At 50.0% G+C, this 15,564-nt stretch overlaps 1 protein-coding gene across 1 annotated transcript in view; it reads right to left on the bottom strand.

The window, feature by feature from the left end:
• Nucleotides 1–15,564, bottom strand: part of VAC14 (VAC14 component of PIKFYVE complex) — a 205,545-nt gene that overhangs the window by 146,533 nt on the left and 43,448 nt on the right. The window contains exons 11-12 of the mRNA XM_039502852.1: nt 8,107–8,251; nt 6,068–6,133 (exon numbers count right to left, since the gene is read on the bottom strand). Of these exons, the coding sequence (XP_039358786.1) occupies nt 6,068–6,133; nt 8,107–8,251 (211 nt within the window). The remainder of the gene's footprint in view (nt 1–6,067; nt 6,134–8,106; nt 8,252–15,564) is intronic.

Raw genomic sequence — 15,564 nt, 5'->3', positions numbered from 1 at the left:
CACACCTGACATGGAATGGACATGAGCAGCACATCTCAAAGAACAGCTGCGTGAGGTAGGTAACCATTTTTTCCTGGCTCAAGAGTCTAAATACTCTCCCCTTTCCTCCCCAGACCCCCCAAGAAAAATCTTAAATGATCTGTTCAGGTGAATGTGGCAAACTTAAAGTTCAGGGATAGTCTGAAAAACAAATCTGTGAAAATGGCATTGCTGAGTTTGTTTCCTTCAATGACTCCAGATCAAATTTGCTCACTTTACAAGTAAATATCTATTTTTTTCTTCCCTCATAACTAAAAGCATTGCACCATCACTGTGGGGTGGGAGCCTGGCTGGGATATGTTCTTTCTGCCTAGTGCATGATCACTAGCAACGAAGGCTCTGAAATCTGGAACTTGGATGAGTTAGTATGTTTGAGATGCGAGTCTGGATAGAATCAGATGTCACACTGACTTACCCAAGGCCACAGAAGGAATGTGATAGAACAAGAATTTTGATTCCCACCCAGTCTCAGATGCTCACCCTTCCAACAGAGAATACTAGCCTCTGTTCGTCAGAGGATGGAGATGGATGGCAGGAGAGAGATCATTTGATCATTGCCTGTTAGGTTCACTCCCTCAGGGGCACCTGGCATTGGCCACTGTCGGTAGACAGATACTGGGCTAGATGGACCTTTGGTCTGACCCGGTACGGCCTTTCTTATGTTCTTATGTTCTTAAGTAGGAAATATTAATGGAGATATACCTATTTATTTATTTAGAATATCAGGGTTGGAAGGGACCTCAGGAGATCATCTAGTCCCACCCCCTGCTCAAAGCAGCACCAATCTCCAGACAGGATTTTTACCCTAGTGCCCAAATGGCCCCCTCAAGGATTGAACTCACAACCCTGGGTTTAGCAGGCCAATGCTCAAACCACTGAGCTATCCCTCCCATCCCATGAGCATGGGATTCCAGAGCCAGCCCCACAGATACCACTAGGGTAAATATTTCCAACGACAGTGCACATGGGCGCACACACACTTAACATGGAATGAACATGAGCAAGCACTCGAAGAAGAATGTAACTTTAACCCCTGTGAGGTTTTTCCATCTGAAGTGGGTTGTTTTTTTTACCCACGAAAGCTTATGCCCAAATAAATCGGTTAGTCTTTAAAGTGCCACCGGAGTCCTCGTTGTCTTTGCAAAATTTTTAAGAGAAAAGATATAGCATATGCAGCGTCAGGCATGAAGCTACTTGTTTGGGTGAATTAGGAGATGGTGTTACAATGAGAGTTTAAAAGCTTTAATCATTTTTGAAGAACAGGTTTCCAAGACACAATTAAGGAAGTCAATAGTATATTTAAACTGAAGCATTATAAAGATCAAACGTACATTTTCCTTTGCTTTAAGCCATTTGCTTTTTGTGGCATTCCTCAGCTTGACAATGGAACTCGCCTGTTTCACTACTCACAGCGTTTCACTGTCAGGTTTTCATGCCCTAGCATAACGCTGCAATGTTTGCACTGTAATGCTGCAAGGAAATGGGCATGTTTAAAAATAGATTTCCAGTGGAAGTTAAAGAAGTCTTATGGAAATACAGCCACTAGTCTTGAGTTCCATAAAAGCTGGGTTTTACTACACAAGATTTTAGATCATTTAGAAACAACATTGGATCAAATTTGATCCATGTTAAATAAATCCCTCAGCCTGAACAGGAGCAGAAATGGAAGGAAAAACATTGAGTGTTTGTGCTGAACTAGTGACACCTACAACGATAAAACTGTGCAAGGTTTTAGCTCAGTGGTTTCCCCAGCTTGCCACTGTATCTGCTGCTCTGGAGTTCCAGAAAGGGAATCCCCTGCTCCAAATTCATTCCAAGTTGTTCTTCTGTGTTAGTGCGACTAACTCTGGGCTGCACTGTCTCTAAATATCACCTGGCTGGCTCTGCTGTACTGACTGTTTTCAGCAGGATTCTGAGAGCTGGGTCAGGGTGGGGAGAGGGCACGAAGAGATGAGACACAAAGATGATCCACAGCAAGCTAAGGGGTATCCTCAGGTACTGGGCGCTGTCCTGTGGGGAACACCTGGTCTGGTAAATCCGGTTCACAAGCCAAACTTGTGGGGGGTGAACAACATGTAACATGATCAACTCCTACCTCACTGTCTCAAGTGCATTTCTTCCCTTCCTCTAGGACAGCTCACCTGGGAACCATGCAGGGAGTGATTTAGGAGCAGCTCAGGAGGACTGGGCTGCAGCAGCAAGGCATTAAATACTGTGTGGACACCTTGCTATACTATAGATAGTGTTTCAGGCTGGCATTGACACACCAGCATGAACGTGCTGATCTCAGAAGCCAGACATCCCTTCAGCGTAGGACGATCACTCCAAATCAGCTGGAGGGTGTGCTAGCAGGACAATTTCTAACCACCCGGAGGATCAGTGGCTAGCACTGCTGCTTCCTCTCTGAGGGGACAAGTACCCTGGGGAGGGAACACTGCACTCCAGTGTGTCACACTGCAGGCCAACGGGCCACCTCCCCAGGGAAGTGTGGGGCAATAGGAAGAATGCTCAAGCTTCTAGCCAGTACAAGGCTGGACCGTGCATTTGATGTTGCACCACACGGCGCATGCAGCCTTCTAAAGAAAAGGTGCCAGATTCCTGCCCTCGTAGCCTTAGAACACACTGGAGAGGTGAAAGCGAATGTCGCGATGCGAGCGTACTTAGAAACCCCAAGCAATACCCTGGCAAGGCTCTGTGCGTCTGCCCCAGATTCACGCAGACCCTACAGACAAGTCATAGCTCACAAATGGCTGCTGTGAAACAGTCTAGAGCAGGGAGTAAATCTAAAGCAGCAGTTCTCAAACTGTGGGTCATGACCCCATTTTCATGGGGTCGCCAGGGCTGGCTTAGACTTGCTGGGGCCCTTGGCCAAAGCCAAAGCCCAAGGGCTTCAGACCTGGGCAGTGGGGCTAAGGTTACAGGTGCCCTGCCTGGGGCTCATGCCCTTGGCCTTATGGCCTGGGGCAGGGGAGCTTGGGCGGGCTCAGGCTTCAGTCCCCCCTCCTGGGGTCATGCAGTCATTTTTGTTGTCAGAAGGGGGTTGTGGTGCAATGAAGTTTGAGAACCCCCTGACCTAAAGAAAAAGCTACCCTGAGGCTCTATAGCGCTACCTGTGGCAGTGTCAGAAACTGAATCCTACTCCCTTCCCTCCAGTCCTCACTGCAGTGTCACGTTAGCAATCTCCTCCCTCTTCCCACCCCTTCAAAAAGGCTATTTCGGGCATTCCCGTTTCCACTGCAGCAGGAAGCGAACAAAGCAGGTTAGGAGCCAGCTGAGCAGTGTTATTTAATGGACTGAATCTTCTACGGATTTCCTAAGTAAAAATCTATTTACATAAATAGGCTGGATTAAATAAATGAAATTCAAATTACTTTTGAGCCGTTCCCAGTTATGTCACATGGAGGAAATGCATCACCGGGGTCCTTACAATTATGTTTCTTTTTAATATTTAAAAATAAGCAATGCAGAAACATGACTCATTGCAATTTCCTGCCAAGCCAGAATCTATCTGCAAGTTGTGGGCTATCTAGAGCCTTGCACATGCAGATGGGATGCTTTGGAAATGCTTGCCTCATAAGCAGCCCGGTATGAAATGCAGCCATGCAGTCGCTTGGATTTGCAAGTACACCTCTACCTCGATATAACGCTGTCCTTGGGAGCCAAAAAAATCTTACCGCGTTATAGGTGAAACCGCGTTATATCGAACTTGCTTTGATCCACCAGAGTGCGCAGCCCTGCCCCCCTGTAGCACTGCTTTACCGTGTTATATCGGGACGCATTATATTGAGGTAGAGGTGTACAAATCATTCCCTTGATATTACTTATTTTCCCCATCTCTCAACAATCCCCTTAACCAAGGATTTATTCCAGGCTGGGCAACTTTGCCTTCCTAGTCACGCAGTCCAAAGCTGGTATTTCATGATTTTTAGTCCTCTGATAAAGTCTGGACTATGAGTCTACCAAAGACCAATAGCAGGGCCATGTGCATTAGGCATTTAACACTGGTTGCACTTCTGGCTTCTAACACAGCTAACATTAGCATCAGAAGTTAGAAATGCTATCGGCCTCTGATGGAACCGCCAGATCCGCTAGTGTCTAATGCAGGAAGTGCTTGATGAAGTAGTGAAGGGGAAAGAGGTGAATGTTAGGGGCTGTGAGAATGGACCAGGGAAGGGTGAGGCAGAGAAAAGAGAAGGAAGAGGAAATGGAGACTAGACAAGGAAAAACCAAGGAGCTCTCAGGAATGGGAGCATCCTGTCAGACAGGAAGCAAAGTGCCTCCAGAATGCCAAGCCAAGCACCAGGAAGTGACCATAGAATCATAGACTATCAGGGTTGGAAGGGACCTCAGGAGGTGTCTAGTCCAACCCCCTGCTCAAAGCAGGACCAACCCCAACTAAATCATCCCAGCCAGGGCTCCGTCAAGCCTGACCTTAAAAACCTCTAAGGATGGAAGGTCTTGATGGGCAGGGCCCAATTGCTGGGCCCCAGGCAGGGAGCAAAGACTGGAGCATGCGTGTTCCTTTTGGACGACTGACACCTGCTTTGCTCATGGCAGAGAGGGGAGAGGCTGACCCTGTCTGTCCCCCACAATCAGAGAGAGACCCAGCAAATGCCAGGCAGAAGAGACCTCACACACTCCCGTTACAAGGGGCAGAGTCATCAACTCTGCAGCAGGAGCAGCTCAAGAAGAATCACTGGCAGACAAGAACAAAACATTCATCTAAAGAGGTCAAAAGTGCATCACTCACCCAGGTTAAAATCCAAGCCCTCCCCTGCCTTGAGGTAAATACTCCAATTTCACAGGCAAGAGGTCAGTGAAGTGAAGCATCTTCCCCAATGTCCCAGGGGGTCAGCTTCAGAGTCAGAAATAGAACCCAGGAGTCCAACACCTAGGCCCCAGTTCTTACCACTGCAGGCAGTACTGCCAGCTGCTCTATTCCCTTGGCAGTAGCAGGTTACCCTAGTATATTGGCTTAGGTGTCTGTGTTACATGGCTTCAAACCTAGAGCCTCATTCATTAAGCAACACCACGGTAAGTCAAGACACCTGCCATTCACACGACCAGGGAGGGCAAGACCCTCCTCAGCTTGGCTCCTGCCTCATGTTGCTAGTCAAAGTCTCAGCACCCCAGGCCAACAACCCCAACGCCGGCTGCTAAGCCCACCTCACACTGCCGCAGCACACGAGCCAGGCCCAATCACCCCACTCTCATGATCCCCCTCAGGCACAAATGTCTGATTTCTGAGCGAAAGGACATTGAAAGCAGCTCAATGTAACACTGAGTCTGATTGATAAAATACTGGCTGCCACAGTAGCCTACACCCGCACTGCCATGAAAGGCGTGTTAACCACAGCACATCACACATCAGCCATCCAGCTGCAACGCCCTGGTGGGGAGAAGGGACTGCAAGGCAGCCAGGCCAGGCCAGCCATGGGCAAGTGAGTGGAGGTTTGACCTCGCCTGGCTACCTTGTGGTAAAAGCTGCAGGGGCCTGGTCTCCGCTAGGCTATAGCGGTGGGCTAGCTCCTGTAACCCTTTGCTGGGCAGTGTGGAAACCACAGAGTCAAGCAAGTAACCAACTACGAACCAGGTAGAGGCCCCTCCCCCCAGGCTGGCTTTGTGCTGGGTGAGTTGGTTCCGCCCCCCCCCCCGGTCAGTGCGGGAGACAGCAGGGGCACTCACCCCCCATCCCCCTGGCCAGTCAGTAACAGATCACCACCAGGATTTAGGCTCAGCAGCCCACTGAGGGTAGTAGGGAAGTTCACACTCGAGTCACGGGGGTCACCCCAGGCTTGACTGTGGGAGTCGGTGAAATTACAGCCAGAGACGGGTTTGTCAGTAGACTCAGTGAGACACACTGGATTGGGTCACGTGCAGGGAACTCTCTGCAGCCACAAGGGCAGAGCCAGAGAAGAGCTGATCCAGCGAACTGGTGCACTGGTCTGGGCTAGCCCGAAGCTAAGGTAAGAGCATGACAGCTGGCAAGCACAGCCGAGGGGGTTTGTACACGAGGTGTAATACTCACCTCGTCTGACTCATCCGACAACGTCCGTAGCAAAATGGGAAAGAGGCTGTCTGTATGCCGGAACATCTGAAACCAGAGAGACACATGGCCTCAGAGTCACACGCAGTCTGGAATATCCCCCCCACACACACCAGGAGCCGTCCTCGTCAGTGCAGGCTAGTGCAGCTTTGCAGGCATTTTTCAATTATACTTGGGAAATTCCCCTCCCAGCTAGCTGACAAGCTCTTTGAAGTAGGGATCGAAACAGTAGCTCTGCTGCAAGTATCAGTAGCAAACTTATTAGGCCAACAAGTACAATCCCAGAAGGACACACGGTTGCTTGTTTGCTGAGCTGATTCCATACCTACGTAATGAGAAGGCAAGTTTCTAGTGTGGGACACTGTCACTTTCCTACCCTTCCCAAGAGAGGAAAGGTCAGAAGAGACTTACAAGTGAAGGGTTTCTTATTTAAACCATGGGTAGTTTGGGGGTGAATTTTTGGGCTTCTCTTCATGAGGCGCTGCAGCCACCATGGCATCGATTCAGATTCCACCTCCTGCCTGATTAGACACATGGCCAACAAGACCTGATGTGCAGCCGGCAGTGTGAATGATGGCAGCTGCTCCCGCTAGACAACTTATGACATGTCCTACCAGGATTGATCTATGGTAGGCAGCACCCCAGGGGAAGGAAGGAGGGAGTGTCTTCCCCTCTACCTTCTCTTGGAAGAGCCTCGCAATCTATAAAGGCCAAGCCCCTTCCCTTCTCCTCCTGCAGAGGAGTCTTGGAAACCCCTGCCAAGCCCCGATGTGCACTAATACCCACGCATGGATCATACCGCAGATGTGCTGTAACTGCCAGCCAAGCTGCTCAGGATACGGACTGCGTCTCTTGATTTGGACACCTACCATCACAGAAGCCTAAATTCATCTCTAGCACCACCTCCCAAGCACTCGCTCTCCTTGCAATGAGTCCCCTGATAGAGGCTCATCTCGATAGAAGGGCTTCCCAGGCGCTTCTCCAAACCTACTGACATTTCGCTCCCCACCCCACAGCCTGTCTAACGGGAAGAACCCCTGTGCTAAGCACGATGCCTGTTAGGCTGGCCTGCCCACAGAGACCTACACAGCGTCCAATGGGAACCAACGACCTGCAAAGGCAGTCAGAAGTTTCAGCCCTGAAGGAAGAGCCCCGGAAACCACATGCGGCTTTAAGGGAGAAGCCAGCCCAGGTCTACCCCAGAGATGCTGGGCAGAGCAGAGTTTGCAGAGGCCTCTCGCTAGCAGTCCAGTCCCCCCAATGGATCTACAGAGGTACATATGGGAGGTCTGTGGCAGCCTTCTCCTCCCAGGGAAGGTGGTGGCAAGGGACACGAGTCTGAAGGGCTGGGAGGGTGTGACAACTGGCAGCAGAACAGATAACTTCCGAGTGAACCCAAAGCTCGGTGTTTGGTTCAGAAACAGGGCAGAAGCTCAGCTGGGTTTTTATCCCTCACCCAGGAGCAGCGGTTTGCCTACCCGTGCTACTAGGGTCCCTAATGTCAGAAGGGCTCGTTTTGATGAAAGCCGGGGTATTGCTCATGTTTGTACGGACCATTTTCTGCAGCTAGAGCCGCCTTCAACACACTGCAGCCCAGCTAGGCTAGTGGCACTTTTAGAAAGTGCAGGAAGGCCCCCAACTGATGGTAGGACTCTGTTGAGAACAAAGACGGTAGCTAGAGCCAAGTATGCAGCACTCTGCCGGAGTTACAACCCCACTGGCTCATCCCCACGTCTGCCAATGCACCTCAATGCTAAACTGAAGCACTCCCGTTATTCTAGCTCTGCAGCAGTTCCTTGCTATTGCAGCCAAGGGCTCCACCATACAACTCTGCCAGTGCACCTCCTCCCTACCTGCAGTGCCCCCTGCTGGTCACAGAACATTGCTGAGGCTCTGAGCCAGGACTGGCTTTGCAACAGACACAAGTGGTCAGCGATAACGAGGCTGAGACCAAGCAGCTCCAACCCAGCTCCGCAAAGGCAGCAGGATATTGCCCCAATGGTTTCACAAGCCAGACTTACCTTCCGCGGAGTCTTGATGTACAAGTGATAGAGCCATTTCAGGACTGCGATTCTGGTCATCATCCCGGTGGCTGTGTCGTGAAGGTGGCAGTCCAACACCTGCACTATCCCATCGAGGTTAAGGGTCACCGGGACCCGCTCAGTGCTGCACAGAAAACCAGGGGCACAAAGACAGTAGTTTGCGTGTGCACGTGTCCCCATGCTGCTCCAGCCCAGAAGTGTGGCCCCAGCACCCCCTCTTCCACACATCAACTGGCAGGTGACCCCAGCTGCCTACGCTTGCTGCCTTTCAGAGCTACACGTAAGAGCGAAGGAGCAATTTCACACAGTCCACAACTGACAAGAGCTGCTGAGTTAATGGACTGGCTAACCAGGAACCCACTGCATTGGGGGGAGGGGCAGGGGGGGCGGGCGGATGGAACAAGCAGAGCCTGTGTAAAACATGGATTGTACCACTCAAATCGGCTGGCCAGAATACCTTTAGTATTGGGTTTATCATTCTGCTCCTCAAAGTCCTCTCCTCCCTAGGGCTGTTGTGTCAAGGTTTGCAGCTCCTCTCTCATTACATGTATTTCTACTCTGGGCATGAAGTGAAAGACTGAACAGTGCGACTCCATAGGCCAGTGGGGCACAGACGTGCCAAGCCCTGCCGCAACAGGCTACCCCTCCTACTTACTGTGAGCCCAGGGATCAGGTGTGGCCGACAGCCTGGCCCCCAGCCCCTCACTCATCACTAGAATAGCCTGGGTTGGCAGCACTGCAGCCTGATGGGTTAAGCACTGGCTGGGAAGCATGTTCCTCTAAAGCATCTGACAGGACACTGCACTTGAGGGATCTGCCACGGCAGTTACTAGGTTGAGAAACTAGAATATGCTACAACACAGCCAAAGGCCATCAAATCCGGGCTCCAAATAACTAAAAGTAAGGGGTGCTAGACGCACTGACAGTCCAAGCAGGACCACCGTGGGCATTCCCACACGCTGACCCTGCCAGGTGGCTCAGAGCTGCCTTGAAGGGGCCACGTCAATGAGCCAGGGCACTTGGTCTCCATTAACCTTCCCACCACAACTCCTAACAAGGGGCCCAACTGGTGCCACGCGTGGCAGTTGTTTCTGTGATGGGGACACCTACCCAACTAGACCATGGACTGAGAGCGCCAGCTTTTCCCAAAGGCCCCTGGCAATTGGTCAGAGAGGCAATGGCTTTCGGGTACCATCAATCTGGGCTGAATTCACAACAACTCAAGTTTACCAAACGATCACCACTGACAGACCAGAAAACCCTCAGTTTCCACCCCAGCATGACAACCTCTGCCCCCAAAGGGGCTAACTGAACAGCGGGGAGATCACAAGTCCAAAGAACTTGCATTGCAAGACTCCCAGTAACGGCATTTGCCAGATAAACTTTGCCCGCCTTTGGATATAATGACTCTCCAGTTTCCAACTAGGATCTGAAAGTCTACCTGGAGCCCTAGGAGTTCCCAGCATCTGTATTCTCCTCTCCCCAGCAGTAAAGCTTTCAAAGCATTCTCTCAAAGAGTTCCACATGAGGAATGTTGTCTCTAGCCATTCCTGTTGGGGCTGGCTGGATCTCAGGGGTGGGGCCCAATCTTACACTCAAGGCCAGATGGCTGAAACAGATGCCCAAGAGAAGATGCTCTGAAGATCCAGAAGGGGCGATGCGCTCTTGCCTTCCAGGACATACAGGGGATTTCTAAGAGACTGAATTATTCAAGTGTGTGCTGAACTCATGGTGGCTCTCTCATTCGCTTGGAGTTTTTCTGCAGCTTATTTTATGGGAATTCCTAAAAGGCAAATTTCTCTGTAGAAACTGCTGTTTCATAGGGTTTGATTTCCCCCTGGACAGGCAGTCTAAGGGTGAGACAGGGAGATCCTTGCCCTCTAGTAGCTATCTGAATTCTTTGATCTACATCATGTCAGATGTTTGTTCAGGTTTCTGATCGAGGTTAGTGAGGATGGCAGAGGCAGCAGCCATGGCAAGCTGATCTAGCATTTCAAGCCCTCACCGGGGAGAAGTCAGGGGAGCATAAGCGAGGTAGGCCCCAAGAGGCTTTGGATTAGAGTCCGAATGGGGTCGCAGCACTTTTGGATATCAAGCTACTGTATTTAAGCATGCAAATTAGGTTTGGAATCTAACTTTACAAATCCAAGTTCCAAAACTTTGACTACAGCACATGCCAGCATGGTAAATTGCTAGAACAGAGTTGGGTAATGGATCACAGTGAGGCAAAAGCTCTTCATGGGAAATTTTTAGAAGTCTGTCTCCATTACTCTGAGATAGCGAGCTTATTAATGAGCTCAGCCCCTTTGGCAAGGCCGGTACAAAGCACAGACCAGTTCTCAGCTCAGGGAAGGCCTGCCATTCCCAAAGGCAAAGCTCTTACGGGGCTCCGAAATCAGGTGCCAAATCGCCAGTGAGTATGGGCAGCAGCCTCCATGTGCAGCCTCGCAAGACTGAACTTCTGCTGAGGGTCAGCCAGGTTCACTGGTCGCCATCTATATCCCGTGTTCATTGCTCTCGTCCTGCTGTCGGCATCCCCGGGGCAGAGCAGGGCTGGCGCAGGCTTTGGGTGGACAATCCCACATCACTGGATTTAGTAACACATTGCAGCACCGTGCTCTGCAGCGTGCCCAGGCATTTCTCCGCTCTTCCTTAATCCACAGCAAGCCTGACACTGGCGCTTCATCACAGTAGCAACGGCATCGCTTTAATCAGTCCCTCCTCGGCCGTGACACAGGCTCTCAGCACTGAGATCTCAGCCAGGGCAGGTGCTCATCACCCTTGAGTTCGAGCTGCTGCTCCGCAGCCCTGAGCAGGTGCTGGCATGTTCGCTCTGGGGACTGTATTAAGGCAAGTACATTTTCCTTTGTGAGCTCTCTTCATCCCCAGGAGTGGTGTGGGCAGCCTCAGGGCAAGCTTGCCCTCGCATGGCCCTGCCAGCGTGCCCCTGCCCTGACCTCGCAGGGCACCATGTAGCAGTGGGAAGTTCAGCTTCAAAGCCATTCACTCCTTCGCCCCCCTCCACAGCCAGCGGGGCTGCCTATTAGTGCCAGTTGCAGCGCATACGTAACTTGTGAAAGGGAAATGAATGGGTTCTCAAGCTGCCTAATGGCGACTGATGCACACAGAAGCCAGCGCTCCCTCCCTGGGGAAAGCGGGGAGGGGGGTTCCCATTTGTTTTGGCGTAAGAACATCCAAGCCACAATTAAAACAGATTTAAAAACACAAACCACTAAAGTTATTCTCCCTTCACTCTCCCTGGTCCCACTTGTACATTAGTGTATCTTCTTCAGCCTGGTTTCCTTGTAACAGTGTTTCCCAACCCTTTGCTTTCTTCAAGGTATTTCTGTTTGGGCCCTTCCACTCACCATCCGTTCTTATCTTCAGCTATTGCTTTTCCCTCCTCCCCCCCCCAGTCTCCATTCCCGTCTCTCCATTCGGTTTCCAACCCTTTGGAGGAGGGGCTCAGCGCAAAGGCCAGGCCAACCCTTCAAACGTAGGCAGTGTGTTTAAGACGGGAGCAAGCAGCTTTCACGCTCCGCTGATCTGGGCTGACTTTGAGCCAGTGACTAATAGGTGAGTGGTCCTGTCTCTCTCCATTAGCCCGCCCATCCCCCAGTGCTTCCCTGGCTATTTTAGTTTGTTGCAATTTCCAACGCCTGAATAGCTGACCACACTCCCTGGTCTAACCAGAAAACCGTACTTTAGTATTACAGTCATAACTAACTGCATCAGGATCGGGCTGTGACATTACGCCCCATATTCTTCATAGTAATATTATGATGAGTATGGCATGATTCTGATGTCTTTTGTGCAAGATAAGCCGTGTGAGCTATTGAGAAGGTTATGATTTACTGAATATGATTATCCTACTTGTATGCATGTATCATTTTGGTATCTGAAGTTAGTAATATGGTCTGTGTATCTATTACAAATGTGTTTACACCTGGGGAATACCCATTAGGCAAAAGATTCTCAGTCTAGATGGCTGGCTGGGAAAGGCCATTAGGGAGAACAATAGGTCTTAGAAGAAGCTAATCTCCCACCCAGGAGCCTTCCTAGGGAGCCTCTTTAAGGACACTACAAACAGCCTGGAGTCACTGCTGCTATGACTCTACAGGGACATGTGACCAAGTCACCTGGTACTGGACTCCATCTTGGAATACCAATGTTTTTCCACTGATTGGAGGTGGGAGCCAGGCTTGGAGACAGAGTTCCCGCCATATGCAAAAGCTATTTAAGGCAGGGGAATGACATCATCATGGTTCTTCACTGACTCCCCGCCCAAAGAGACTCCTAGAAACACCTGAGGAACAAGGACTGAACTGGGGGAGAAGGGCTGGACCCAGGCTAGAGGGATTTCTAGCCTGTGAAAGGAATACCTGGGGGTTTTAAACTGCAGCAAGGACAGCTTAAGAATCCCTGCAACCAGCTCAAATCACCATTTCGGGCGAGAAGTTGCTACTCCTATCCAATCTCTAGTATATTAAACTTAGATTTGCATTTTTGTTTATTTGCTACGTAATCCGCTTTGATCTGTTTGCTATCGCCTATCACTTAAAATCTCCTTTGTAGTTAATAAATTTGTTTTGCTTTATCACAAACCAGTTTGAGGAAGTTATAACTTGGGGCAAAAAGCAGTTGTACATTTCTTCTCCATATTTGAGGGAGGGGGCAAATTTCATGAGCTTACACTGTACAGTTCCCTGTGCAGCACAAGTTGGTATAATTTGGGGTTTACCCTCTAGAGAGGGGTGCGTGCCTAAGTAGCTGGGAAGCTCCTTAGCTGAAGCCTTCCCTTGCAGAGCTGATCACAGCATCTGTATGTTTCTGCAGCTGGGTGTGTCTCTACCTGTGTGTGTGCTGGTGAAGGTACAGACTGGAGCGTGGGAGAGGGCTTGGCAGGCTGGTCACACAGCAGTACAGTGTAAAGGGAACCCAGGCTAGTGGGTCAGGTGGGCTCAGTGGTACCCCAGTTCCAGGTGGCACCCTGGGGGGAACCCATCACAGGGGCCTCTCTGTTCTGGGCACCATACTGTCACCGTGAGACACCCTGCCCAAAGAGCTTACAGTCCACCTAGACAAGGCAAAGATGGGGAAGTGCCAAAGCACAGAGCCCAAGGATCACACAGTCAGGTACAGAACCCAGATCTCCAGACGTTCAGGCCAATCCCTATACCATGCAGCATCAAAGCAGGAGAGTGTATGCATGGACCCCTTGGTGTGGAGTGGGCATGCCCTCTATTCGAAAACCAGAACGCTGCTGTTCTCTGACCAGTCAGTGTGGCCCATTAACCTAGGTACATAAGGCCTTGATGACAGAGGAGAATTTTGGAGGAACATGTCTGCAGAAACCCAAAGCTTTTCCTCCTCCCATTTTTTTTTTTAAAGCCACAGCACCATAACCCTACTAAAGCCCTACTAACGAGGGATTTCACACTAGGGAGTGGATGTGCTGCAAAGTGCTCTTCACTTCCCTGGCAGGCTCTAACTTCCATCACCATCTGAAGAGGACATGGAAATACTCCAGTTGCCATGACCTAGAGGCCCAGCTAGCTAAACCCTAGAACGAGGATTCCTAGATATCGTGACAGGTGCATTAGGAAAACCTAGTGGGCAGGCTGCAACTATGTTCCCTCAGCACTCTCCTCTGCTCCATAAAGCCTGCTCCTCCTATCCTCAGATAACTTCTCCTACAGCCTGTCCCCACCGCACACTCCGCCAAAGGCCCTTTCAAGGGTTTCCTTTGTCTTTTTCACCAGCTTCTACATTCATTCCCCCCTGCCCCATGAAGGCAGTTCCAAGCAAGTTGTGCTTGTCCTCTCAGCCCCTTATTCCAAAAGCACCTGCCTCACAAAGCATTCCAACTCCACCATGCCCCCAAGCGTGGTACTGGGCCCATCCTCTTGCTTTTAGATGGGAAGCTCTTTGGTGCATGAACTCCACCATTTTGATACGGTACCGCATGAAGAATTACTGGTTAAATTGGAAAAGATGGGGATCGAAATGAAAATCCAGAGGTGGAAAAAGAACTGGTTAAAGGGGAGACTGCAGCGGGTCGTATTGAAAGGTGATCTGTCGGGTTGGAGGGAGGTTACCAGTGGAGTTCCTCAAGGTTCGGTTTTGGGTCCGATCTTATTCAATCTATTTATCACTGACCTCGGAACCAAAAGTAGGAGTGGGCTGATAAAGTTTGCGGATGACATGAAGTTGGGAGGTATTGCCAATTCGGAGAAGGATCGGGATATCCTCCAGGGAGATTTGGATGACCTTGTAAACTGGAGTATTAGTAATAGGATGAAATTCAATAGTGAGAAGTGTAAGGTTATGCATTTAGGGATGACTAACAGGAATTTTAGTTATAAGCTGGGGACGCACCAGTTGGAAGTAACGGAAGAGGAGAAGGACCTCGGAGTCCTGGTTGATCGCAGGATGACTATGAGTCGGCAATGTGATGTGGCCGTTAAAAAAGCTAATGCGGTCTTGGGATGCATTAGGCGAGGTATTTCTAGTAGAGATAAGGAGATGCTAGTCCCGTTATACAAGGCGTTGGTGAGACCTCATTTGGAGTACTGTGTGCAGTTTTGGTCTCCCATGTTTAAGAAGGATGAATTCAAACTGGAACGGGTACAAAGAAGGGCCACTAGAATGATCCGAGGAATGGAAGGCCTGTCGTATGAAAGGAGACTTGAGGAGCTCGGTTTGTTTTCCTTAACCAAAAGAAGGTTGAGAGGAGATATGAATGCTCTCTTTAAATATATCAGAGGGATAAATACCAGGGAGGGAGAGGAATTATTTCAGCTCAGTACTAATGTGGACACGAGAACAAATGGATATAAATTGGCAGTCGGGAAGTTTAGGCTTGAAATTAGACAAAGGTTTCTAACCATTAGGGGAGTGAAATTCTGGAACAGCCTACCGAGGGAAACAGTGGGGGCGAAGGACCTCTCTGGCTTTAAGATTAAGCTTGATAAGTTTATGGAGGGAATGGTTTGATAGGATAACGTGATTTAGTCAATAGGTCAATAACGTGCGACCACTGGTAATTAGTACCAAGGGTCAATGTTGGGATATTGAAAGCCTTTTTCCTGAGTGTCTGGCTGGAGAGTCTTGCCCACATGCTCAGGGTTTAACTGATCGCCATATTTAGGGTCGGGAAGGAATTTTCCTCCAGGGTAGATTGGCAGTGGCCCTGGAGGTTTTTCGCCTTCCTCCGCAGCATGGGGCAGGGGTCGCTTGCTGGAGGATTATCTGCTACTTGAAGTCTTTAAATCAGGATTTGAGGACTTCAACAGCTGAGTCAAGGGAGAGAATTATTTCAGGAGTGGGTGGGTCAGCTTTTGTGGCCTGCATCTTGCGGGAGGTCAGACTAGATGATCATAAGGGTCCCTTCTGATCTTAAGTTCTATGATTCTATGATTTGCTGCCAGCTCCTGT

This window comes from Mauremys reevesii, linkage group 16 (assembly GCF_016161935.1).
Source record: "Mauremys reevesii isolate NIE-2019 linkage group 16, ASM1616193v1, whole genome shotgun sequence".
Classification (NCBI taxonomy): domain Eukaryota; kingdom Metazoa; phylum Chordata; order Testudines; family Geoemydidae; genus Mauremys; species Mauremys reevesii.
The sequence above is the reverse complement of the archived record's forward strand: the minus strand, read 5'-3'. Positions and strand labels throughout refer to the sequence as shown.